At 39.8% G+C, this 26,010-nt stretch overlaps 1 protein-coding gene across 5 annotated transcripts in view; it reads right to left on the minus strand.

Moving 5' to 3' along the window:
* The window catches only part of CACNB2 (calcium voltage-gated channel auxiliary subunit beta 2), a 416,180-nt gene that overhangs the window by 45,955 nt on the left and 344,215 nt on the right, over positions 1-26,010 (minus strand). For all 5 annotated transcript variants that reach the window (XM_036842143.1, XM_036842140.1, XM_036842141.1 and 2 more), the window contains 3 exons: positions 6,319-6,441; positions 4,287-4,423; positions 831-907 (listed from right to left, as the gene is read on the minus strand). In XM_036842143.1, coding sequence (XP_036698038.1) covers positions 831-907; positions 4,287-4,423; positions 6,319-6,441 — 337 coding nt within the window. The remainder of the gene's footprint in view (positions 1-830; positions 908-4,286; positions 4,424-6,318; positions 6,442-26,010) is intronic.

The following is a 26,010-nucleotide window of genomic DNA, read 5'->3' on the forward strand; positions in this document are numbered from 1 at the left end:
TGTCTCTAAAAGCTGCCAGCATCCAGGAACAAGGCACGATCGTCAGTAACCAGGGGGATCCTGCTCTTAAGGCAGTCAGATTGCAACTACGTTGTTCCTTGACTTCTCCACAGATGCATGCTTCTCTGTCTTTGACCTCTTCCCACTTCCAGCTTCCTAGAAATACACAAAAGCTCCACTGGCCAACCCTTATCATGTTACTCTGACTCTCAATTGCACCTCTTCGCAAACTAAGACTCTGATCAGGGGTTTTCATCCAATTCGACCAATTCATCTCCTATGTATATAGAAGTCCAAGTTCAACACAGAATGGCAGAGTTGCCAGATTGAGCAAATACAAATTCAGTTAATGAATTTCAGCTAGACAATGAAGAAATTTTCAAGTATGTCTTGTACAATATTGACTTATACTAAAAATATTATTGTTTATCTGAAATTCACATGTATGTTGGTGACCTTCTTCAGCACTTTGGAAAGAAATCAGTACTCACTCTTCCTACAAGCGTGGCTGCAAGTGGATGTTCATCCATTTACTGCCCATGACACTGCCGGGGACCATGGCGGAGGGCAGGGCTAGAAAGTCAAATCCGCTCATCACTTTTTGATCATCTAAGCAGTGAACACACTGACACCATTTCTTTTCTTTCAAAGCCAGAAAAAAAGGTGCCCAAATTGTTCCTACCTCCAGGTGGCCATTCTCATTTCTGATCCCTTTGAACATCTCAAGGGTTAACCTAGTGATTCAGTCTATGGAAACTCACACAACTAGGTAAAGATGGAGGAAAGCATGAAATGCAGTATGTACTGTTCAGCACTTACTACCTACTTACCAGATGATGGAGGTGTAGATTTTCTGGAACTAGGTACTATGTCACCCAAACTGGATGATGAATTTCCTCCTGATTTACTGGAGTAAAGCAAAAATTTATATTACAACTGATACTTATTTCGGAGATTAAAACATTTGTAATGCTCAATAAACATGATTACTCATTATGTTTCTATTGAACTTTAAATCTGTCTTGCCTCCAAGGAGGCAAAGAGTAACTTCCCAGTGGAGACTCCTAGAGTGCTCGACACAGCCGTGTCAAGGTCTCTGTTGCAAATTCAAGGATTAATTTGAAAAGGCCCTGAGAGAATGGAAGAAAACTTGGGTACTTGCTGCAGTCCTCAAATTCTCTACCAGGATCCCAGACAGATAAGAGCAAAGATTTCCTCTGCTTCTTATTTTCAAGACTCTCAGAAGCAGTGCACAAACCTGCAGGCTAACAGCCAAACTTCTTGTTTAACTCTTGTTGGGTTCCTGCTCCTTTGTCTTAGCTGGCTTCTTTTTTAGTGTACTAAGATGGAAAGTATTCAAGTTTTTACAAGCAACCTATTAAAAAATCCCCAACAACACAGCTATGCTAAAACCTGCCAACCTTTAAAAGACACACGAGGGAACACGAGAAAGTGTTCTATGATTTAACCCTCAGAGTGTATCTGGAACATTCCTCAAGCATGGCTGAACGTGGAGGATTCAGCTTGGTTCATTTAGGAACCATCTGAACAGCGTATACTTCAGAACTACCAAATTCTACCATTAACCCAAGACACGCTTCAGTGTCTCAGAAACTTTGGGGTTAATATTAGAACAGTGGCATTTATGTTTTTACCAGTGGCCAGTGTGCTAAATAATACACCACACGGCCCCTTCACAGAGGTGGATGGAAAGGAACATTTTAAAAGAGTGACACAGAATTTCAGCAAGACAGTCTCATGGCCAAATATTTATTGTCATAGCCAAGCCAGGGTCTAGTGGAAAGAATCCGCTACAGTGTCTATGCATCCAAGGGTGATATTTAATATTTTGTAAATATATACATGTATTTACTATTTCATGAATATTAGTATGAAAATATAAGTTCCACTAAAATACCAGTGACAGGCTGAATTTTACTGCTACCATTCTGGCATTTTAATGTATAAAAAAGACAAACATCAAAAGCTTTAAGCAAGAACCAGGAGCCCTCTGTATCTTTTTAAGGTTCTTAAAAGATATCCCAGCACGTTTAATAAGGATACCAGATGATATGTAAAAGTAATAAACAGTGGTATTTAGAGAAGCCATTTCTGGCAGTTATACAAGAATACCCATTACCAAGACCAAAGCATTTTCTTCCACAAGTTTTTTTTTTTCTTTTTCTAAACTGCTAAGTCTAATTCCAGTTCAAACTTGGGTTTGTTTTACATTCTCTTCGAATTTCCGTAACAGTCAAAGTATTATTTGAATTGTGTAAAATTGTGACAAACATTGCAAAGAGTTAAAACGTTCAGAATGCAAATTTGCCCTTCATGTTTAATTCTATAAAAATGCTATGTTCTTGAGCTGTGCTCCAATTCTACTGCCTTTGATTTCTGCTGATTTTTTATAATTTACACATCTGAGTTTTATAATACTGCTGAATTCTAGTTATGCCCTCAAAACATAAGTGTATTTAAAATGTTCGGAGACAAATGTAAAAACCTCTGAAAACAAGAAGAAGTATTTTCCCCTATGTAGGCAAAAGCTTAGGTAAAGAGACAGGACAAAATAAAATCCAGAAAATCAAAGGAAAATGAATATGGTTATAGGAAAGGTAAACGAACTCCTTAGAACAGGTATGAGGTGTTACACTACGCAAATACAGATAATTTATAGTTCTTTAAGGAAAAAATGCAATAGCAAAACAATACGGCTAATACAGTAAATAATAACAGATGGCAATAATAATAACGATTTGTTCTGTGCTTGCTTGGTCAGGCCCTGGTTGCACGATTTCACAGCACAAAGGACTCTGAGGTCAAGCTACAGACAGATTGATTTTGTTTACATCCTGATTCTACCTTACTTGCTGTGCAGCCTTGGCCAAGTTCCCTAAATTCTCTTAGCCTGTTTCCTCATCTGCGAAGAGGAGGCCCAAATACCTACCATTCCTGTAGGTTCTTATAAAGCTGAGCTGATCGCTAACGGCTAGACCAGGGATTCCCCAGCTGGGAGGCAAAGGAAACCCTGCCTTCTTAACAATTTGGCAAAAATGTCTCCCATCCTACTCCTTGAGAAGTAGTTTTCCTTTCTCAGTTTGTATATGAAGAAGCACAGAAAGATTTTATTAACTAGTATTAAGAAACCATTATCAATACAGAGAATAGGAAAAGATACAATAAAACCAATACAAGACTAGAAATCAAATAAATGGTATCAGATCTACAACGTCCTACAAGAAAAATGCCCAAGCTTTGTATATCTACACGCATCTACTTTTATATGACTAAATGCATTCACAATCTGAGGGTCCTCAATAACCCAGGGATTAATACAAGTCAAATATGGGCTAGAGGTCTTGAAAAAGGGAAGAATCCATCTGAACTAAAAGAGCCTGAGAGTTATAAAATACTAGTGAATGAAGATGGGTGTTCCAAACCACAAAGCATCTTCTATTTGACTTGTTTGTGGGCACTTGGAAAAGTTCTTGCTAACACTGATATATGGTCATTGACAAAGGATTTTGCATTACTATGGAAAAAAATAAAATGTAACCTTCAGAAAACAGAAGGCTAGCTACTCACATTAAAGAAAAGACTTGCCAGTAACACATCCTTTCACAGGGAAAAGCAAACCATGTTCTTGGACTTGTCTGCAGGGGGCTCAATTTAAAATTCACTCCATATTTGAGGAGCCCTTCTAATGATTCTAGTGAGGGGCACACAGCCTCAAGAATCCCAGGAAAAAAATCATTTGGCCCCAGCCTATTACATAACTCGTCTAATTGCTATCTGCAATGACAATTTACTAAGTTTCCCTTTAAGTGTTGAGCAGTGGGTAGTACTGAAAATTGAGTTTCTTAAGTGAAAATGAAATTAAAAGACCACGAGAGCTGCTCTTTGCTGAAATCTGAGATGGTCATTTCTGAAACGTCTTTCGGCCATGCCAGGCAGCTGTGGACATTGGGATTAGTCACCAGGATTGCTCGATGCCAGAGTATTTTCAGCAAAAGATTAAACTTCAGAATTTCCTCTGCACTGAAGCCTGAATTTAATACTCTATGACCTTAGCTCTTTTCATTCATGATAATACTTAATTTGACTCTCTCCAGAAGGGGATGAAAATGAGAGGCTGGATGAAGTTTTTTAAATGCAGGATTTGTGATGCTCTCACCAGTCTGCTTTTTAACACATAATAAAGATTGTAGAATACAGCAACTGACAGTACACGAATGATAGTACAGTCTGAACTCTGACATAAACACTTGATATTTTTCTCCTACCTGGAGTAGAATTTCCCTTGCTTGGCTCTCTGTTCATGCTGTAGCCTCATATTTTCTAGCTTGACTGGGCTTGGAATGAATCCGATTTCACAGCCTTCTTTAACCAATCGCCCTATCCACCAGTCATTGTTAAATTTCTAAACGGAAAATCAAAATTGTTAAAATCAGTGCACAGAAGTTAAACAAATCTTCACATCCTTTTTCTTCCCCATTAACCATTTTCACTGGAGATAAGTATTATGGCAATTACAGTGAACTCAAATATCTGAAGTCAAGAAACCCTGTTCATATGTTGAGCACGCTAAGAGCAAAGTATTTTCCAGGAGCTCAACAATCCATCTCCCGCTTGACTTTGCCTTCACTTTCCTGGCCTTGAGACTTTCCTGAATTCCACTGCAGCTGCTGGCACCATGAGTAGGATAAACTCTTCTTGTTCAAAGATTAACAGGTCTTCCTGACAAGAGACTAGCAGGAACTAGGGAGCGTTACAGAGGTCTTCCTCTTATATAATCAGATTAATTAGAAGTATTAAGAGTGAGTGATAAATATTGACATCGACATGAAATATTTGATGTCAGAGCAAAATTTACCTTTGTGCAAACAGGTTTATAATGACCACAGTCCGGCGTTCACAAATGACTTCTCCACTTATGTGGATGTTGGCAATTTCTCTCTTGTGCCTGGAATACCTATCCTAAATCTTTAGGATACGGTTTGATGTGCCTCGGCTGAATAGTATTTTTCAAGCCTGTTCTCGAACATTTCAAAGAAGAATATCCACTCTGTTTTTCTTTTCCTTCTTCTCTAAGCATCAGCCCTTGGGGATGAGAGCCTGGATTCATCTAACTTCCTGTTGTAAAGTGAGATTCTAGGCATGCCATACTTCAGAAATTTTTTTCTGTCTTCCCTTCCTGGCCAAATAGAAATAACAGCTCTTTTGAAAAGTTAAAGAAATGACAGGCTCTACATTCTCTTGTCTCTTTTCATTGGCGGTTATCACCTCTTGCTTACAGCCTTTAGTGCCTGAGCAGTTAAACAGACATATGCTCCATCCTATATATGATAGTTTGCCCCTGTTAATCCCAAACTCCCATTCCTTCCCTCCCTTACTCCCTCTCCAAGAATATTACAAAGAATATATATATGTGTATAATGGAATCACTTTGCTGTACGGAAGAAATTAACACCACATTGTAAATCAATTATACTTCAATAAAATTTTTAAAAAAATCCTTAGAACCGTAAAAATTTTTTTTACAAATGTTCCCTAGGAGAGACTGTCCCCCAGATGGAAGTGCCCCAATTGTAAATTCCTGCAGGTTCAAGAAAACCTCATACTCACACACCTAGAACATCATGTAAGGGGAATTTCTGGCCATTTCATACAGTGTTCTGCAAAGCAGGCATTTGATAAATGTTGACTCAAAATAAACCTTAATTAAGAGTGAATTTTTCCAATTTACAGATTGAGTCATTGTTAACAAAAAGTGGAGGCTTTTGGCATGGTGGAAAAGGGATGTTCCTGATATCTGTTTCTTGCCTTGTTGGCTCTGATTGCATCCATTTCCCCTTCCCCTGCAGAAATTTACCACCAAAGAAGGAGAATGGGCAAAAGTGGCCTGAGTTTAGACCCTGCTAGCAGAGAGGAGAGATCATGAATTCTAGATACTATTATTAAACCCTCCCCAGATGGTTAAACTTGGGACATGAGGGGAAAATGACACACGGTCAAGGTTAAACATTAACACAAAAAGTACAGGTTAAGTATAAAAAAAGGATCGTCTACTCCAGTGGTTCTCAATTTCTGGGTCACAGAGCCCAGGGGAGCCTTGAGGTTATTCCAAGAGGCCTGTGACTTTTTCTTCTTTAAAAAGGTTATATTTATATTAGAAAAGCTTGAGAGGCACTGATTTCATGTGTATGTTATCCAACCGCAGCTACACGCCATGCTATTTCACAGCAATGAGAAGTAAGAAATGATGCTTCAAGGTAAAAAATTCATGTGGATAGAAATTCCAATTATTCTCCTTACTTCCTTAACATGCAGAAAATCTTTTGCTTCGAATGAGATGGCCATGCCTGGCACCGGGACGTCGTCTTCATGGGCTGCACTGTAGCTGACATTTGTCCGGACTGCAAATGCAACGGGCTTTGTCTAAAATGGGAAAAGGAAGGGAGAAAAAAATTAAAAAAAAAGAAAAAACAGCGTTCCCTCTCTTTTCCCCTCAAAGTACAAACATACACTGAATAACTGTTGTCACTTTTGTTGCTTTTCCCAACTTTGGTTCTTTATCACAAAACAGCTTATTAGTATTTACAAACCTTCGAGCGCTCAGCTATACTACCCATTTCCGAAATAGAAAAAGGCCGCTGTGCTCTTTGAAAGCATTACAAGTAATGAAGGTGAAGATGAACTACTGAAATATGAGTTTACAACATAATAGCTTGTAGCAAATGGAAATCAGGAAAAATACACAGAATTGAAATGCCCAGTTCTTGTGTTTCAGTGAAAAAGACTTAGCCACTGCTAAGTATTTAGTATTTAGTATTTAGAGGTATTGCTCTAACTGGCACTGTGTTTCTTTCGCATTGTGGGCAAGTGGATTTCTTCTGAGCAGGTTCTTCCTATTCAAAGAGCTCTTCATCGGGACTGCTCACGAAGGACAAGAGGGAATTAGAACAGAAAGAACCCATCTTCACTTGAGTTAATCCATTCTAGCTGACTACTGTCTGGGTTGAGGACTGAGCTCATAAGAGCCACGGAGTTACTCAGATCCATGCACACTATGCAGAGTGGGAAAGCAGGACCAGGTTCTAAACATGGGCAGAGTGGACAGGAAGTGGACTGAAGACATGAAATGCAATTCTTGGCATCCCTTACGCTTTTTAATTAAAAATATAAGAGGGGCTGCTCCTCACATGGAAATACAAAACTTAAAAAAATAGAAATAAAAGTTGCCTATAGTTCTACCACTGAAACACAATTCTTGACAGTGTGATAGTATTTCCATTTTTTCCTGAAATTAAAAAAAAAAAATTGATTCCCATAGCTATAATCATAATATTTTACCCAATTCTTACCCAATTTTTACCCAATTCTTAACATAGTAGTTTTTCAGGTGATACACTTTTTTATTTTTATTTATTTAATTTTTAAATTTTTATTTATTTTTTTAGGGCATCATTCTCTATTTTAAACAAAAATAACTGAGGGCATATTTTGAAGAGAGGGCGGAGCCACTTATCACGCATCTGGTTTTAACAGATGATAGACTTTTAAAAATCTACCATTGGGGCTTCCCTGGTGGCGCAGTGGTTGAGAATCTGCCTGCCAATGCAGGGGACACGGGTTCGGGCCCTGGTCTGGGAAGATCCCACATGCCGCGGAGCAGCTGGGCCCGTGAGCCACAACTACTGAGCCTGCGCGTCTGGAGCCTGTGCCCCGTAACAAGAGAGGCCGCGATAGTGAGAGGCCCGCGCACCGCGATGAAGAGTGGCCCCCGCTCGCCGCAACTAGAGAAAGCCCTTGCACAGAAACGAAGACCCAACACAGCCATAAATAAATTAAAAAAAAAAAAATCTACCATTAAGAAAATTACCTCAACCATTCAACACTTTTTTTTTGACATCTGGGTTTAAAACTTTTTTCACTATGTTAAATATTCTGCTTTGAAAAATCTCTGTATGAAAAGGCTCTTTCTATTTAGAATTCTTTCCTTGGGACACATTCCCAGAGGTAGCAAGAGCTAAGCCATGGGTTATCAAGACCTTTTAAAATTCTGTCCCAAACTACCGTCCAGATGGGCTGTGCCATTTTAAACTGCAAGCAGCAGTATATGTTGGTGCCTTTCTCCATAAGATGCAGTCTTAATCAGACTCAGTTTTACTACTAGAAAGAGCATTTTCTTGAGTATATTGATCCATTATTCAAGAGAGTTTCTGATCCCCAAAATATAAATCCAAGATTTTTTTCTATGACATGATCTCTCGTCTCTCTCAGGGACCTTTTAAAAACTTTTAAAAAGATACAGAGTTTAAGTGTAGCCTATATATATATATATTTTTACCACTGGAAGACATAAATTTTAAATGTACAACTCTACAGAGGATCCCATGAAAATCTCTTGTCTTTTATCCAAAGACCAACTTTTCAGACACTGGAGTAGGAAGAGGGAACAGTGAGAAAAAAGAAATAAAGGGGTGGTAAAGGTTAGCCTATAATAAGCGGGGCCACAGATAATGATTTTGTGTTCTTAGATTAAGACTTCAATTCAGAATGTGGAATTCCCTTTTTGGCTCACCTCCTATCATCAACCATGCTCCCCTTAGACAAGGAGCTTCATACAGGAATCAGCTTTACAGAGCGTACGGGTAGGAGAGAAGAAAGCAGAACTCCGTCCCTCAATGTCTTTGCTTCAGGAACTATATTTCTAACTTAGAATGGAGAATAGACAGAGTGGAGGGAAGATAAGAAGGCTTAGCTTGAGAGAAGGAGGCAGGATGCTGACCAAAGGGGATCAATCGACGACGTCATTTTTGATTCACTGAACTCACTTCAGCTCCATCTAGCTTAAGCAGCACATCTATGATATGGAAGATATCATCTACATCAATTCCACTCATGTGGCTTCAAGAACAGAGGGTTTTAGATGAACCTGGATTTGAATGTTGATTCATTTACAGGGAGCGTAGTCTGAACAGATTCCTTTAATCTCACGGAGCGTGTTTCCAAGGCTAGGCTACTGTTTGGTACATAGAGTGAGCTCAGCACATGAGCATTTTCTCTAGACTAAAAGAACAACCATACGTACATGAATGTTTCCCAATAGTCACTCATCTATTAAGGCTCAGAACCAGTGGTTTCCCCTGTGCTCTGCACTGCAACACACCTCACACCAAACTAGTTAACACAGGTTAATGCCTGCCACAGGATGCACGCTAAACCACTCTCATATTCAAAATATAGCCAAGAATTCTCTCCAGCATGGACTCTTCCACATTCTCTCAGGTATGAGAAACGGTACGGTTTCCCATATTCATGCTGCGTATAGGGTCCTCTCTGCTTGCTGTGTCCGATCTGTCTAGTTCTGATTTTCTTTGCTAGCCCTTAGACACAGAGGCTTCTTTTTCTTTGAAACCAACCTGAAGTCCCAAGGGAACATCCCTTACAGACTCTTTGAATTTTTAATCCCATGAAACTATTTTTCATCAAACGTATCCTGATTTAAGTTGACATCTGCGTGTTTGGCCGACTCAGTATATGCTCAAGGTCTTCATAGGACTTCCTCCTGCCGTCATTCAGGGCTCCCCCCCCCCCCCCCCGGCTGCCCCTCACTGGCTCACTTTCGGTCCGGAAGCCTGCCGTACTGTTTTGGTTTTCCAGTATCACTTCTCTCATCAGGGCCCTGGGACCACTTCCCTCTCATGTCGTCCATCATAACAATTGGTGACTCTCATGGATGCTCGGGGCATTTACTTTTTGAGGCCAGTGGCCATTTACTCTCTTTTTTTGCTCCCTTATTAAGATAAAGCAAAGTCCTGAGAAGCAAGAACAAATAAGAGCCCAGAAACCTTGGGTCCTTACAGAGGCCTCACGGGAACACCAGGTCAGAGTGGACCGTGGTGACTGACCAGAGCTCTAACGCGTGCTGGGACCCAGAAGGTGTTCTGGGCACTGAGGGAAGCGAAGTTGGTCCAGACCCCAGGACTGAAAGTAACCGCGAGCCCCAAGCAGCGGGTTCTGCCCCAGGTCATAGGTCCCCCCCCCCATTCGAGGGGTCCTTTGTCCACCCTCTAAAACTCCAGGGCTTCCCAGGTTTGTCTGAAAGGCTTGATCATGGCTGGAGGGGAAGAAAGGCAGAAAACGTAAATATAAAGGTGGCTCGCAGCCCTAGGCAGGGTCCCATCAGGACTGACTATTGTGAATGGTACTTAAATCCAAATTCAGATTCAGATTTAGATTCATCCGACTCTACAGAATCATTAGGATACCGAGGAGAAAATATATGACCCCCTTAATTCCACTGTCTTTCTTTTCAGTCGATCCCCTTCATATCCTGGGAACTTTATTCTCAGGCCAGTGCTCTAGCCGGAGTCTATTTTGCTCTCTCCTTCTACCTGGGTTCCTGGCTAACTTGTCTTGTAGCGGTGGAGGACCGGATACGTGATGGAGAGGCACACAATTCTATCAGCCTTTGCTTCTCCCTCTCCTGTGCCAACGAAAAAGGGAACAGATTGGTTCTCTGCCTTTTCTGGTACCTCCCATCCAGTATACGTTACGTAGCCTCAGGGTGGTTGGTAAACCACCTACCTGTACTTGGTAGTCTACCTTTTGACACAGAATTAAACGTTCACTGCCACTTAGCTTGTAGACTAAAGTGCCAATAAATACCAACTTACAGAAGAGGAGCATCTCGTTATCCGGACAGTAATGCAAAAGTGCTTTAAAAACTCTAAGGCTGTGTCATTTCACCCTGGTGTCTGCAGTCTGTTTTCAAATAACATTTCAGAAGAAGGCACTGAGTGAGTGACACAGGTATAAAGATGTCCTTACTCTCCTCTTCCAGGTCCTTCTTTGTCTTGGACATGGCACGACTTACGATGAAATGATAAAAGCTACTACTTTGGATGTCTGCGAAGTGCCGTGCTGTGTATTATGCACAGATTTTTGCATTTAATTTAATCCCGGCAACAACCATTCCTCCCAGATGAGGAAACTGAGTTTCAGAAAAACTTCTCCAGGGTCACAAGCAATGGAGGTGATATTCAAATCCAACTATCTCATCTGAAAGCCTGAGTTCCTTCTGCAGTCCTCGCCTGCTTTTCATTCAAAGGGCTACATGGATGGCAATTTTTGAGCATTTAGATGTCTGTGTGAAATTTGTGAATGCTGGAAAGTAATAATTTACAGAATGCTACAAATTGTTTGGTACCAAAAAAAGGGAAAAATGTAGGCCTAAGTCTGCCTTGTAGCCTAATTTAGTCCATTTTTTAAAATGTAAAACATTCAACGAGCAGTGTCACATGTCAGAACTCCAGGCATTCATTATAAAGGTCAGGTATTGCTGTATCTTTGCCCTTCAATCAGTTTGTGGTCCAGTAAATAATAACAATATCAAATCATGATTTTTATTTATTTAGATGTGACTTTTCTTTTTTCACGTCTCTTTTTCACAATACGTAAAGCTCTCTCTCATTCAAAGAGGACTGAGATAGTAAAATACACGTGGTTTCATAGTTTCTAAAAGTGCCACCAAGGACGCTGCATTGGGAGAATTAAAGCCCTCAGCTACTACAGTCCTAAAAAGGTAAGAAAAAGTCACTCCAAGTTCCTTACGGTGAAATGTTTCGTGGGCTAACTTTAAGGATTTTTGAGTAGCCTGAGAGTTATTTTGGGAACATTCCAAGTTGGCTTAGTCAGTTTATGACTCTTGGTTTATGGTTCTCAGGATGGACTTCGTTTGATGGACGACTGCACTTAGTTACAAATACAGCAGGAGGACGCAAGGACGAGGACGCAAACCCCCTGCTTTCCTCATCTCCCTCCTCCTTCCGACTCCAGCACCACTATAGTCTTGCCCAGCAATGTCCACTGAACCCTCCCAAACTCTCCTGATGTTTCTGCTCTGACTCAGGCCCTCTAGCCCCCATTCTGACTCTCACCACGCTGCCACTTGCTCTACTCTGCCTAGAGATGGATATCTGGGCCTGTCATTAACAGACGTGCAGGGGAGCCCATCTGGAAAGTTCGGGGGGATGCTTGTGGACAGCTCTGGGGCCACATGACTAGCTATTTCTCACAACCCAAAGAAGTTCCATCAGCACCACGGAGGCCTGGCCTATGGAAGCTCATAGGCTCCTGTCAGAGATACGTTTGAAGTTTATAGCAGGAACCATCTTTATTTTCTCACAATCTTCTACAATCACTAGACCTAAGGCTGTCAGAAAACAATAATTGTAAGTAGGAGATAATTAACTTAAGAAGATCTCTTTGGATCCATCAATTCCACTTCTGGGCATATATCCAAAGGAAACAAAAACACTATGCTAAAGCGATATCTAGACCCCATGTTCACAGCAGTGTCATTTACAATAGTCAAGACAGGGAAACACCCTAAGTGTCCACCAACAGATGAATGGATAAAGAAGATGTGAGATACACACACACACACACGAATATTATTCAGCCATGAGAAAGAAGGAAATCCTGCCATTTGCAAAAACATGGATGGACTTTGAGAGGATCATGCTAAGTGAAGTAAGAGAAAGACGAACACTGTCTGATCTCACTTATATGTGGAATCTCAAAAGTGAAACAAAACAAAACCCCAAAATTTCTGGTCATGAAGTAAGATAAGACAAATTATCACAAATTCATGGCACTCTTGAGTTTTCTTCCTAAACAACGACTTAATGAGTTAAGAGGGAAGCTAATCATCTTAATGGATATAACAAATGTTTACCTTTCATTTATTAAAAATGTGCTAACGAATGATGGAATACTTACTGTTAAAAAGCAAAATGAAATTCACTCAAATAAGAATAAAAATAGAATTCTGATCATGATTAATAGCTACTTGAATTTTCATGCATCGATTTCTTCATTTCTTAATACAGATGCATTTTATTATGCTGAATAGCAAAGTATGTTTTTCCATTTTCATTTGGAGACCATTAATAGCTAATAACATATAAGGAAAATCCATAATTTGTTTTAATGTCTACAATGGATTGTCTTAAATATTAACTACTCCCAACTTATAGTATTTTCTTAAAGAAATGGAAAGAAAAATGTAAAGAATTTAAATGAGCCAGGTTCCTATTATAAGAGACTACAGAAAAGAGAGCTTAAAAATCTAATGAGATTTTGATCCATTTTCTTGTACACAATAATTTCCTATAAAACTTGCTATGCTTTTCTATGATTTTAAATGACTCAAATGGGAGTATAGCCATTGAGTCTTACAATGGAAATACTCAGACAAAGAGAGGGTGAGGTACTTTCAGGAATAAGATCAGAGCTATCTGCTTTATTTATTACATATTAATACTTGCCGATCATTGAACTTTTCGAAAATCTTTGCTTAATTTATTATAAAGTGTCGAGGGTAGTCTGAGAATTCTTTAATAGTAAACCAAAGGAAACCACAGTGATAAAAAGAATGTAACAACCAATTATGTATCCTGCTAACTGAACACTGAATCAGACTGAATAAGCAAATAATCACAGATTTGTCATAAGATAAAATTTATATAGGCAGTTAACTGATTTGAGAAATTCAAATTTCTTGTCTAGAATGGATTCACTTAATGAATATTTATTAAGTACATGCTTACTATCTCAAGTTCTTATGCTCACACAGTTTAACTTATATTCTAGTAGAGGAGATATCATAAGTAAGATAATTGATAATTTCCAATAATGAATAAAGTAAAACAAAGTTTTGTGAGTAGAGAGGAACCACAAGTGAAGGATGGATTGGCAATGTGAAATGGGGTGTTTAGGGAAAGCCTCTTTTGAGTTCTTAATGATCTCTTCATCCATCCATCCATCCATCCATCATTTATGTTTCAGGTACTGTTTTGGACCGTTGGGCTACATCAGTGACCAAAAGAAACTAAAATTCCCTGCCCTCTAAGAGCTTACTTCTAGACGGGAGAGACATATCATAAGTAATAGACATAATAAACAAAGTATCTAACATGTTAGGAGGTGACAAATTCTGTGGAAAAAGAAAAAGAAAAACAAGGTAAGGAAAGCCACAGTGTCAGATGACAGGGCAGGGACAGTTTCACATGGGAGTGGAGGTAGTTTGCCTTGAGGAGGTAACATTTGGACAAAAGCATGAAGAGGTGAGGGAATGCAGGTGCCTGAACTCCGGGCAGAGGGAAGAGCCAGTGCAGAGGCCCCAGCGTGGGAGCAGGCCAGACAGGCTGGGAGAGGACAAGGAGGTCAGAATGGCTGAGTGGAGGGGACCAGAGAAAGGAACAAAAGATGAGGTCAGAGCTCTCAGGTGATACCTGGCTTTGCAGGTCAGAGTCAGGACTTGTGGCTTTTGTTCTAAGTGAGATGAGAACTCACTGGAGGGTTTCCAGCAGAGGAGTGATGGGTCTGACATGTTCAAAGGGCTATGATGGCTGTTGAACTGAAAAGAGGCTTTGGGGACTTTGAAGTGGAAACAGGGGAATCAGCTGGAGATGCTTACAGTGACCCAAGTGGAGAGATGATGATGGTTAAATCAGGGTGACAGCAATGGAGGTGGAAAAAATAAATGGTCCAATTCTGCATACATTTTCAAAGCAGAGTCAACCAAATTTGCTGATAGATTTGATAAGGGCATGAAAGAGAGTGAACGACGATGCCAAATGTTCTGGGTCTGAGTGATTAGAAGGATGATGTACCCATCAAGTGATATGGGGTGGGGGCGGGAAGAGGGCTACAGTGCTCAGAAGGCAAAAATAAAAAATTTTACATTTCTTTTAAATTGAAGTATGGTTGACTTACGATATAGTAGTTTCAAGCGTACAACACAGTGGTCTAATATTTTTATAGATGACACAAAAATGTTACATGTTTTGAACATGTAAAGTTTGAGATCGTATGAAACATCCAAGTAGAATTTGGAAGAGGGCTCAAGGTCTGAAAGTTTGACAGAAAGATCTGGGCTAAAGCTATAAGGTGTCAGGGACTTTCCTGGCAGTTCAGTGGTTAAGACTGCGCTTCCACTGCAGGGGGCACGGGTTCGATCCCTGGTCAGGCAACTAAGATCCCCACATGCCACGTGGAGTGGCCAAAGAATAAAAAAATTGAAAACATATAAAGTAGTAAGTCTTGGGCATGCTGGTGACATTTAGAGGCATGAGTCTGGATGATACTGCTGAGGAGATCAACGTACGTGGTGGCACTCCGACTACAAAAGAGCCTCAGCTACAAAAGAGTGGAGAATGACGGCTAAGACCTTGGTTTCCAGGAAGTGTCTCAAGGAGCAGGAAATGGCCAGCTGTATCAGATACCGCTAATGGGTCAAGTACGATGAGGCCTGACACGTGCCATGTGGACTTCACAACCTAGAGGTCGCTGTTGACAAGAGCCCATTCAGCTGCTTGCTGGGGATGAAAGTCATATTGGAGTTAAAAGAGATTAAAAGGAGAGGAATTGGATACGGTTAAGTATAGACCGTTCTTTTAAGGAATTTTGCTATATAGGGAAGGAAGAAATGTGATGGGTGGTAGGAGAAGTGAGTCAAGATTTTTTTCATTGAACGTAGGGGAAATAGGCTTCCCTGGTGGTGCAGTGGTTAAGAATCCTCCTGCCAATGCAGGGGACACGGGTTCGATCCCTGGTCCAGGAAGATCCCACATGCCGCAGAGCAACTAAGCCCGTGGGCCACAACTACTGAGCCTGCGCTCTAGAGCCCATGAGCCACAACTACTGAGCCCGCATGCCACAACTACTGAGCCCGTGTGCCGCAACTACTGAAGCCCACATGCCTAGAGCCCATGCTCCGCAACAAGAGAAGCCACCGCAGTGAGAAGCCTGCGCATCATGAAGAGTAGCCCCCACTCGCCACAACTAGAGAAAGCCCACGCACAGCAATGAAGACTCAATGCAGCCAAAAATAAAATAAATAAAAATAAATTAATTAGAAAAATAGGTAGGAGAAATAATAAAAATCGAAGCTGATGGGAATGAGTAGAGAGGAAAAAAACACGATGGTGTATGAGCCAGTGGATAGAACTGCTAGAGCAACGTTTCCGCTTTGGCAGACGAGACAGTGGGATCCAGTGTTAAAGCAGAGGACGTGGCCTTAGACGGAGGCAAGGAGGCAGCATGAACAAGGGCAGATACCAGCTATGGAGGTGATGGAATGTCCACCTTCCCAGTGGAACAGGAAGGTGGGAGTAAAGACAGGGAAGAAGGTATTAGAGGCTGAGAAGGGAGGAAAGAACTCAAGACGGTCATCCATGAGTGCAGAAGATTAAATGAACAAGGGAAGTATGGTGGGATTGCCCGGCAGTATTAAAGGCCCGCTTGAAAGTCAAGGTCATGGATTTATAGTAAGCTAGCCATGCCATGTGGGAATGTCAGGGGCATCATCACAGAGGTAACGGAGTTAAAGCCATCATCCTTCAGCTTTAAAAGATCATGGCCTTCAAACTACCTTTTCCCATCTTGCTTTGATTCTTCTACGGCAATTTCATAGAAATGCCTATTACACTATATATTTTGATACAAATAGAGTCTATATATTTGGGAGCATTTTAACCTACTTTCCTGATTGATCTCTCAACTAGGTTATAACCCTTTTCAGGTAAATGATTTATACTCCTATTTACTTTTTATGTCAGCCTCCAAGCCTTTACCGCAGTGCTAGGTATACATTAATAACTGTTAAAGGACTCAATTAAGGGATTGATTCCTTTCTGTTAGAGGAATCAATTATCAGGAGCTTATCCAGCACCTGCTCTAGGCAAAGTTCTGTTACCATGGCTCCAGGGCCCATAAAAATCAAATGGCTGAGTTATTACTGTAGTAAGGTTGATCTCATCAGGATTTTGTTTTATATGATTAATATGCATATATGTAAGTGCAAGTGTACATATATATTTATGAAATTGAAACTAGCTATATTAATTAAGAATCAAGCAAAGGAGCAAATATTTAAAACAAAATTTGAAATAGTATCATCCTAAAGGCTACTGAAATGACTTACAATCTCCATATAAGTTAAATTTATGTGTGAAGCAAAAAGATAAGGCATATCTGTTTGTTTGTTTTTCTTTTTCAGTAGATGATTAAAAAGTCGATAAGCTCTTGCAAAAGTGTTTTGGGGAGTGAATAATGGTAATTTAAAAAATATTATACTCACCCTAAAAAGCTGAATTGAAATACAACATTTATGAATGCTGAAATCAAGGTAGTACTCAAAGTTACAGAATCAACATGCAAGGTGAAGATTAGAATAATAATGACATATAGATCTATCTATCTGTGTAGAGAGAAACATAGCACCCTTTCAATTTGTTTATCAGAGAATTCTACACTTGGGATCTGAGGTCTTCAACTAAGGTTTATAAAGGATTAATTACCAGTCACCAGAAAAAGCAAGCATCCATGGAAAAATTTATCAAAGGAGAAAAGAAACCCTATACGAAGAAGAGAGACACTATCTGAGATTTTGGTGCAGCCTGCTATCATTTAGCGTTAGCAGAGCGTTCTCTTTCAGCAAGAGCGTACTGAGTTCATTTCCCCGGTGGAGCTGTCTCTCCCCAGAGCAGTGTCTTCAAAAGGCACTGCAACTCTTCCAGGCCACTGGGAAAGAAACCAATACGGCGAGAACGTGCTTGATTTTATTTATTCTGGGTTATGAATATCTGTCTCCTTGCCTTAGAAGAAAGGTGAAGTCATTTTCAATCAAGTCAGCGTCTTAAGAAGAACAGAACTGTTTATATTTAATTTTACTATTGATTAGTCTTACCAAGCAGGATAACAGTAGTTCTCAGGTTATTTAGGAGCTAATGGTATAATTCAGGGGCAAGCAATTTTTACTTTAGGCGTGTTGTAAAAACAAAACAAAACAAAAAACCCCAAAGCCCAGATGTGTTTTCTTCTTCAGTTGTTGTTATGGACTCAGTGTTTGATTAGAGAAGGTCATAGGGGTGTGGCCTTAATCGAATGGGATTGGTATCCTTAGAAGAGGAAGAGGAGACACCAGAGACGTCTCTCTGGGTGCACACAGAGGAAAGTCCATGTGAAGATGCAGGGAGAAGGCGGCCACCTACAAGCCAAGGAGAGAGGCCTCACCAGAAACGGACCCTCACCAGAAACAGACTGTGGTCAGAACTGTGAGAGCATCAACTTCTGCTGTTGAAGCCACACAGACTATGGCATTTTGTTATGGCAGCCCAAGTAGACTAAAATAGTTACCTTCACCAAATCAATATGATGGGTCTATATTGCTAATGAAAAACACAGGTTTAATCTATATTATTTTGATATCGAAGTCATTCGCAACCAAAGATTATTTCTTTATCCAAAATTCCTATAAATGTTTCAGAGAAAATTAGGAAAATGTCAAGTCAATAAAAATTCACTCCTTTTTTCTAACATATGTTTACTTACCATCTATTTTGTTTAAAATCCAGCATTGGACACTTCAAAGGACAGGATGCTACAGGATACAGGGTTTCCTTCCTTAAGCCCACTGAGACGCTAGTCAGGGAGCTTCTGTCTACACCAGACCAAACAACTTCAGCTAAGAGGTGGCTGAGTTCAAACATGCGTGTTTACTCTCTTTGGCTATTGTTTGGCTACATCTTTTGTGCAGCTGCTGCTTCCAAGTCCTGAATAACAACCTCACATTTCCATTCTTTCTCTTTGCTTATCTGTTAGATTTCACACACATAGCTGTCCCATTTCTTAGCTGGTTTTCCCTACTTCATACTAGTTCTATTTTTCTGAAAGTGCAAAAATTTAAAAAACAAAATAAAAAGCGTGGTGATGTAGGACCATCTCAACAGGGACCAAGCACAACATTCTATGAAGCACCTCAGTCCACAATGGACAGCTCAGCAACATCCAGAACCTCTAAATCCAAGTGGTTTTATGTGTCGCGATCATGGTTCTGCTCAGTACTTTTGTTCCACGACAAGGATAGGAATGAAAGAATTAAGAGGAACCAACAGTGGTATCCCTTCCAAACTACTGCATTGCATTTATTTATTTATTTATTTTTAAAACATCTTTATTGGAGTATAATTGCTTTACAATGGTGTGTTAGTTTCTGCTGTATAACAAAGTGAATCAGCTATACATATACATACATTCCCATATCCCCTCCCTCTTGCGTCTCCCTCCCACCCCTCTAGGTGGTCACAAAGCACTGAGCTGATCTCCCTATGCTATGCGGCTGCTTCCCACTAGCTATCTATTTTACATTTGGTAGTGTGTATATGTCCATGCTACTCCCTCACTTCGTCCCAGCTTACCCTTCCCCCTCCCAGTGTCCTCAAGTTCATTCTCTACATCTGCGTCTTTATTCCTGTCCTGCCCCTAATGCCTTCAGAACCATTTTTTTTTTAGATTCCATATATACGTGTTAGCATACAGTATTTCTTTTTCTCTTTCTGACTTACTTCACTCTGTAGGACAGACTCTAGGTCCATCCACCTCACTACAAATAACTCAATTTCGTTTCTTTTTATGGCTGAGTAATATCCCATTGTATGTATGTGCCACATCTTCTTTATCCATTCATATATCAATGGACACTTAGGTTGTTTCCATGTCCTCGTTATTGTAAATAGAGCTGCAATGAACATTGTGGTACATGACTCTTTCTGAATTATGGTTTTCTCAGGGTATATGCCCAGTAGTGGAATTGCTGGGTCGTATGGTAGTTCTATTTTTAGTTTTCTAAGGAACCTCCATATTGTTCTCCAGAGTGGCTGTATCAATTTACATTCCCACCAACAGTGCAAGAGGGTTCCCTTTTCTCCACACCCTCTCCAGCATTTATTGTTTGTAGATTTTTTGATGATGGCCATTCTGACTGGTGTGAGGTGATACCTCACTGTAGTTTTGATTTGCATTTCTCTAATGATTAGTGGTGTTGAGCATTCTTTCATGTGTTTGTTGGCAATCTGTATATCTTCTTTGGAGAAATGTCTATTTAGGTCTTTTGCCCATTTTGGCATTGGGTTGTTTGTTTTTTTGATATTGAGTTGCATGAGCTGCTTGTAAATTTTGGAGGTTAATCCTTTGCCAGTTGGTTCATTTGCAAATATTTTCTCCCATTCGGAGAGTTGTCTGTTCGTCTTGTTTATGGTTTCCTTTCGTGTGCAAAAGCTTTTAAGTTCCACTAGGTCTCATTTGTTTATTTTTATTTTTATTTCCATTTCTCTAGGAGGTGGGTCAAAAAGGATCTTGCTGTGATTTATGTCAAAGAGTGTTCTTCCTATGTTTTCCTCTAAGAGTTTTATAGTGTCTGGCCTTACATTTAGGTCTTTAATCCATTTTGAGTTTATTTTTGTGTATGGTGTTAGGGAGTGTTCTAATTTCATTCTTTTACATGTAGCTGTCCAGTTTTCCCAGCACCAGTTATTGAAGAGGCTGACTTTTCTCCACTGTATATTCTTGCTTCCTTTATCAAAGATAAGGTGACCATATGTTCGTGGGTTTATCTATGGGCTTTCTATCCTGTTCCATTGATCTATATTTCTGTTTTTGTGCCAGTACCATACTGTGTTGATTACTGTAGCTTTGTAGTATAGTCTGAGGTCTGGAAGCCTGATTCCTCCAGCTCCGTTTTTCCTTCTCAAGATTGCTTTGGCTATTCAGGGTCTTTTGTGTTTCCATACAAATTAAATTTTTTGTCCTAGTTCTGTGAAAAATGCCATTGGTAGTTTGATAGGAATTGCATTGAATCTGTAGATTGCTTTGGGTAGTATAGTCATTGTCACAATGTTGATTCTTCCAATCCAAGAACATGGTATATCTCTCCAACTGTATCATCTTTAATTTCTTTCATCAGCGTCTTATAGTTTTCTGCATACAGGTCTTTTGTCTCCTTAGGTAGGTTTATTCCTACGTATTTTATTCTTTTTGTTGCAATGGTAAATGGGAGTGTTTCCTTAATTTCACTTTTAGATTTTTCATCATTAGTATATAGGAATGCAAGAGATTTCTGTGCATTAATTTTGTATCCTGCTACTTTACCGAATTCGTTGATTAGCTTTAGTAGTTTTCTGGTAGCATCTTTAGGATTCTCTATGTATAGTATCATGTCATCTGCAAACAGTGACAGCTTTACTTCTTCTTTTCCTATTTGGATTCCTTTTATTTCTTTTTCTTCTCTGATTACTGTGGCTAAAACTTCCAAAAGTATGTTGAATAATAGTGGTGAGAGTGGACAACCTTGTCTTGTTCCTGATCTTAGAGGAAATGGTTTCAGTTTTTCTACATTGAGAAAGATGTCGGCTGTGGGTTTGTCATACATGGCCTTTATTATGTTGAGGTAAGTTCCCTCTATGCCTACTTTCTGGAGGGTTTTTATCATAAATGGGTGTTGAATTTCGTCAAAAGCTTTTTCTGCATCTATTGAGATTATCATATGGTTTTTATCCTTCAATTTGTTAATACAGTGTATCACATTGATTGATTTGTGTATATTGAAGAATCCTTGCATTCCTGGGATAAACCCCACTTGATCATGGTGTATGATCCTTTTAGTGTGCTGTTGGATTCTATTTGCTAGTATTTTGTTGAGGATTTTCGCATCTATGTTCATCAGAGATATTGGCTTGTAGTTTTCTTTTTTTGTGACATCTTTGTCTGGTTTTGGTATCAGGGTGATGGTGGCCTCGTAGAATGAGTTTAGGAGGGTTCCTCTCCCTGCTATATTTTGGAAGAGTTTGAGAAGGATAGGTGTTAGCTCTTCTCTAAATGTTTGATATGATTCGCCTGTGAAGCCATGTGGTCCTGGGCTTTTGTTTGTTGGAAGATTTTAAATCACAGTTTCAATTTCAGTGCTTGTGATTGGTCTGTTTATATTTTCTATTTCTTCCTGGTTCAGTCTCAGAAGGTTGTGCTTTTCTAAGAATTTGTTCATGTCTTCCAGGTTGTCCATTTTATTGGCATGTAGTTGCTTGTAGTAATCTCTCATGATCCTTTGTATTTCTGCAGTGTCACTTGTTACTTCTTCTCTTTCATTTCTAATTCTATTGATTTGAGTCTTCTCCCTTTTTTTCTTGATGAGTTGACCTAATGGTTTATCAATTCTGTTTATCTTCTCAAAGAACCAGCTTTTAGTTTTATTGATCTTTGCTATTGTTTCCTTCATTTCTTTTTCATTTATTTCTGATCTGATCTTTATGAGTTCTTTCGTTCTGCTAACTTTGTGGGGTTTTTTTCTTGTTTCTCTAATTGCTTTAGGTGTAAGGTTAGGTTGTTTCTTTGAGATGTTTCTTGTTTCTTGAGGTAGGATAGTTCTGCTGTAAACTTCCCTCTTAGAACTGCTTTTGCTGCATCCCATAGGTTTTGGGTCATCATGTTTTCATTGTCATTTGTTTCTAGGTATTTTTTGATTTCCTCTTTGATTTCTTCAGTGATCTCTTGGTTATTTAGTAGTGTATTGTTTGGCCTCCATGTGTTTGTATTTTTTACAGACTTTTTCCTGTAATGGCTATCTAGTCTCAGAGTGTTGTGGTCGGAAAAGATACTTGATATGATTTCAATTTTCTTAAATTTACCAAGGCTTGATTTATGACTCAAGATATGATCTATCGTGGAGAATGTTCCATGAGCACTTGAGAAGAAAGTGTATTCTGTTGTTTTTGGATGGAATGTCCTATAAATATCAATTAAGTCCATCTTGTTTAATGTATCATTTAAAGCTTGTGTTTCTTTATTTTAATTTTGGATGATCTGTCCATTGGTGAAAGTGGGGTGTTGAAGTCCCCTACTGTTATTGTGTTACTGTCAATTTCCCCTTTTATGGCTGTTAGTATTTGCCTTATGTATTGAGGTGCTCCTTTGTTGGGTGCATAAATATTTACAATTGTTATATCTTCTTCTTGGATTGATCCCTTGATCATTATGCAGTGTCCTTGTTTGTCTCTTGTAATAGTGTTTATTTTAAAGTCTATTTTGTCTGATAGGAGAATTGCTACTCCAGTTTTCTTCTGGTTTACATTTGCATGGAATACCTTCTTCCATCCCCTTACTTTCAGCCTGTATGTGTCTCTAGGTCTGAAGTGGGTCTCTTGGAGACAGCATATACAGGTCTTGTTTTGGGATCCATTCAGCCAGCCTATGTCTTTTGGTTGGAGCATTTAATCCATTTACATTTAAGGTAGTTATCAATATGTATGTTCCTATTACCATTTTAATTGTTTTGGGATTGTTATTGTAGGTCTTTTCCTTCTCTTGTGTTTCCTGCCTAGAGAAGTTCCTTTAGCATTAGTTGTAAAGCTGGTTTGGTGGTGCTGAATTCTCTTAGCTTTTGCTTGTCTGTAAAGGTTTTAATTTCTCCGTCAAATCTGAATGAGATCCTTGCTGGGTAGAGTAATCTTGGTTGTAGGTTTTTCTCCTTCATCACTTTAAATATGTCCTGCCACTCCGTTCTGGCTTGCCTTGTTGGGTAGAGTAATCTTGGTTGTCGGTTTTTCTTCCTTCATCACTTTAAATATGTCCTGCCACTCCCTTCTGGCTTGCAGAGTTTATCCTGAAAGATCAGGTGTTAACCTTATGGGTATTCCTTTGTATGTTATTTGTTGTTTTTCCCTTGCTGTTTTTAATATTTTTTCTTTGTATTTAATTTTTGATAGTTTGATTAATAAGTGTCTTGGCGTGTTTCTCCTTGGATTTACCCTGTATGGGACTCTCTGCACTTCCTGGACTTATTTGACTATTTCCTTTCCCATATTAGGGAAGTTTTCAACTATAATGTCTTCAAATATTTTCTCACTGCCTTTTTTTTCCTCTTCTTCTTCTGGGAACCCTATAATTCGAATGTTGGTGCATTTAATGTTGTCCCAGAAGTATCTGAGACTTTCCTCAATTCTTTTCATTCTTTTTTCTTTATTCTGCTCTGCCGTAGTTATTTCCACTATTTTATCTTCCAGGTCACTTATCCGTTCTTCTGCCTCAGTTATTCTGCTATTGATTCCTTCTAGAGAATTTTTAATTTCATTTATTGTGTTGTTCATCATTGTTTGTTTGCTCTTTAGTTCTTCTAGGTCCTTGTTAAACATTTCTTGTATTTTCTCCATTCTATTTCCAAGTTTTTGGATCATCTTTACTATCATTACTCTGAATTCTTTTTCAGGTAGACTGCCTATTTCCTCTTCATTTGTTTGGTGGGTTTTTACCTTGCTCCTTCATCTGCTGCATATTTCTCTGTCTTCTAATTTTGCTTAACTTACTGTGTTTGGGGTCTCCTTTTTGCAGGCTGCAGGTTCGTAGTTCCCGTTGTTTCTGGTGTCTGCCCCCAGTGGGTAAGGTTGGGTCAGTGGGTTGTGTAGGCTTCCTGGTGGAGGGGACTGGTGCCTGTGTTCTGGTGGATGAGGCTGGATCTTGTCTTTCTGGTGGCCAGGACCGCCTCCAGTGGTGTGTTTTGGGGTGTCTGTGAACTTAGTATGAGTTTAGGCAGTCTCTCTGCTAATGGGTGGGGTTGTGTTCCTGTCTTGCTAGTTGTTTGGCATGGCGTGTCCAGCACTGGACCTTGCTGGTCATTGAGTGGAGCTGGGTCTTAGTGTTGAGATGGAGATCTCTGGGAGAGCTTTTGCCGTTTGATATTACGTGGAGCTGGGAGGTTTCTGGTGGTCTAATGTCCCGAACTCAGCTCTGCCACCTTGGAGGCTCAGGCCTGACACCAAGCTGGAGCACCAAGACCCTGTCAGCCACACGGTCAGGTACATGGGGAGTTTCTTGCCTTTTGGGAAGTCTGAGGTCTTCTGCCAGTGTTCAGTAGGTATTCTGTAGGAGTTGTTCCACATGTAGATGTATTTCTGACATATTTGTGGGGAGGAAGTTGATCTCCTCGTCTTACTCCTCTGCCATCTTGAAGGTCTCTGGAAGCTACACTTCATCACCGCTGCACTTGCCAGGCCTGTCCGAGCGCCCGGCCAGCTCCCGGTCCTTGCATTTAAACTGTTATAAAAATGTCTATTCTGTACTGATTTGGAACATTATACACTACAAAGAATTTCCAAAGAAGCATTCTAAACAAATGCAAGGAAAGCCTTTACAAAGTACAGGCTGACAAACAAGGAGAGACGTTATATTTTGTTTTCATCCTGCAATCTTCACTTTCTTCTTCACTCCAACAGCTGTGATTTTAGCTAAGGCCACACAGTTCTAGGGATCAAGAGTTATGTAACCCTGTTTTGTGCTTTTGCTTCTCTTCAACAGAGAAGAAGAAGAAAAAACAACCCACAACAGAGCAGAGAATCTCTAGGACCAAAACCAAATGTTTTGGCAGGGAATAAATCAGTTCAGAGAGCTGTGGGTGCCAAGTTCTAAACATGAGACCCGGTTTGATCACTCTCTAGAAACTTTGAAAATGTTTGTTGCTACCCGGACTTCACTGTTGTAAGACTCTCCAAAGTAAAGCTTTGTGGCCGACTGCAGCACTGTGCTGGAGAGGGCAGAACAGGGTCCTAGGGGTTCCTACTGAAGGCGGGCAGAAGTCAGCTTAATGGATGAACATTTTTCTAATCACGACAAATGCTGACTATTGACTGAGTTGTCTTTTTAGATGCAAAGTTATCATCTGAACACCTACTATCAAACTCTGACAGTAACCTGTGTCACAAGAGAAACTGAAGCACATCAAAATTTTCAAGTTTTTATTTGAGCAAACGTCGAATCAGATCAGGTAGCACCAAATCAAAAGTGATTAGGAGCACTCCACCAATAGAAGCTAAGGGAAAGGCTTTTAGAGAGAAGACAGAGAAGCAAAGCAAGGAAATTATTTGGTTGGCTACAGCTTTAGTGGTTGCCTTGTTTGGGAAAACCTAGTTGGCTGTTTGTGATTGAGTGTTCTTAAATTTTATTTTCTGGGAAAGCCTGCACTCAGAGGTGTTAGGCTCTGGCTTAGGTTTTGGTGTGCTTACGTTGGTTACCAAGGTCTTAGAGACACCCCTGTCTAATGCCTCCTGGTTTAATTACTTTAGCACTTGTAATTACTCTAAAGGTCTTTACTAAAGGCACCTCAAATATCTG

This window comes from Balaenoptera musculus, chromosome 2, assembly GCF_009873245.2.
Source record: "Balaenoptera musculus isolate JJ_BM4_2016_0621 chromosome 2, mBalMus1.pri.v3, whole genome shotgun sequence".
Lineage (NCBI taxonomy): Eukaryota > Metazoa > Chordata > Mammalia > Artiodactyla > Balaenopteridae > Balaenoptera > Balaenoptera musculus.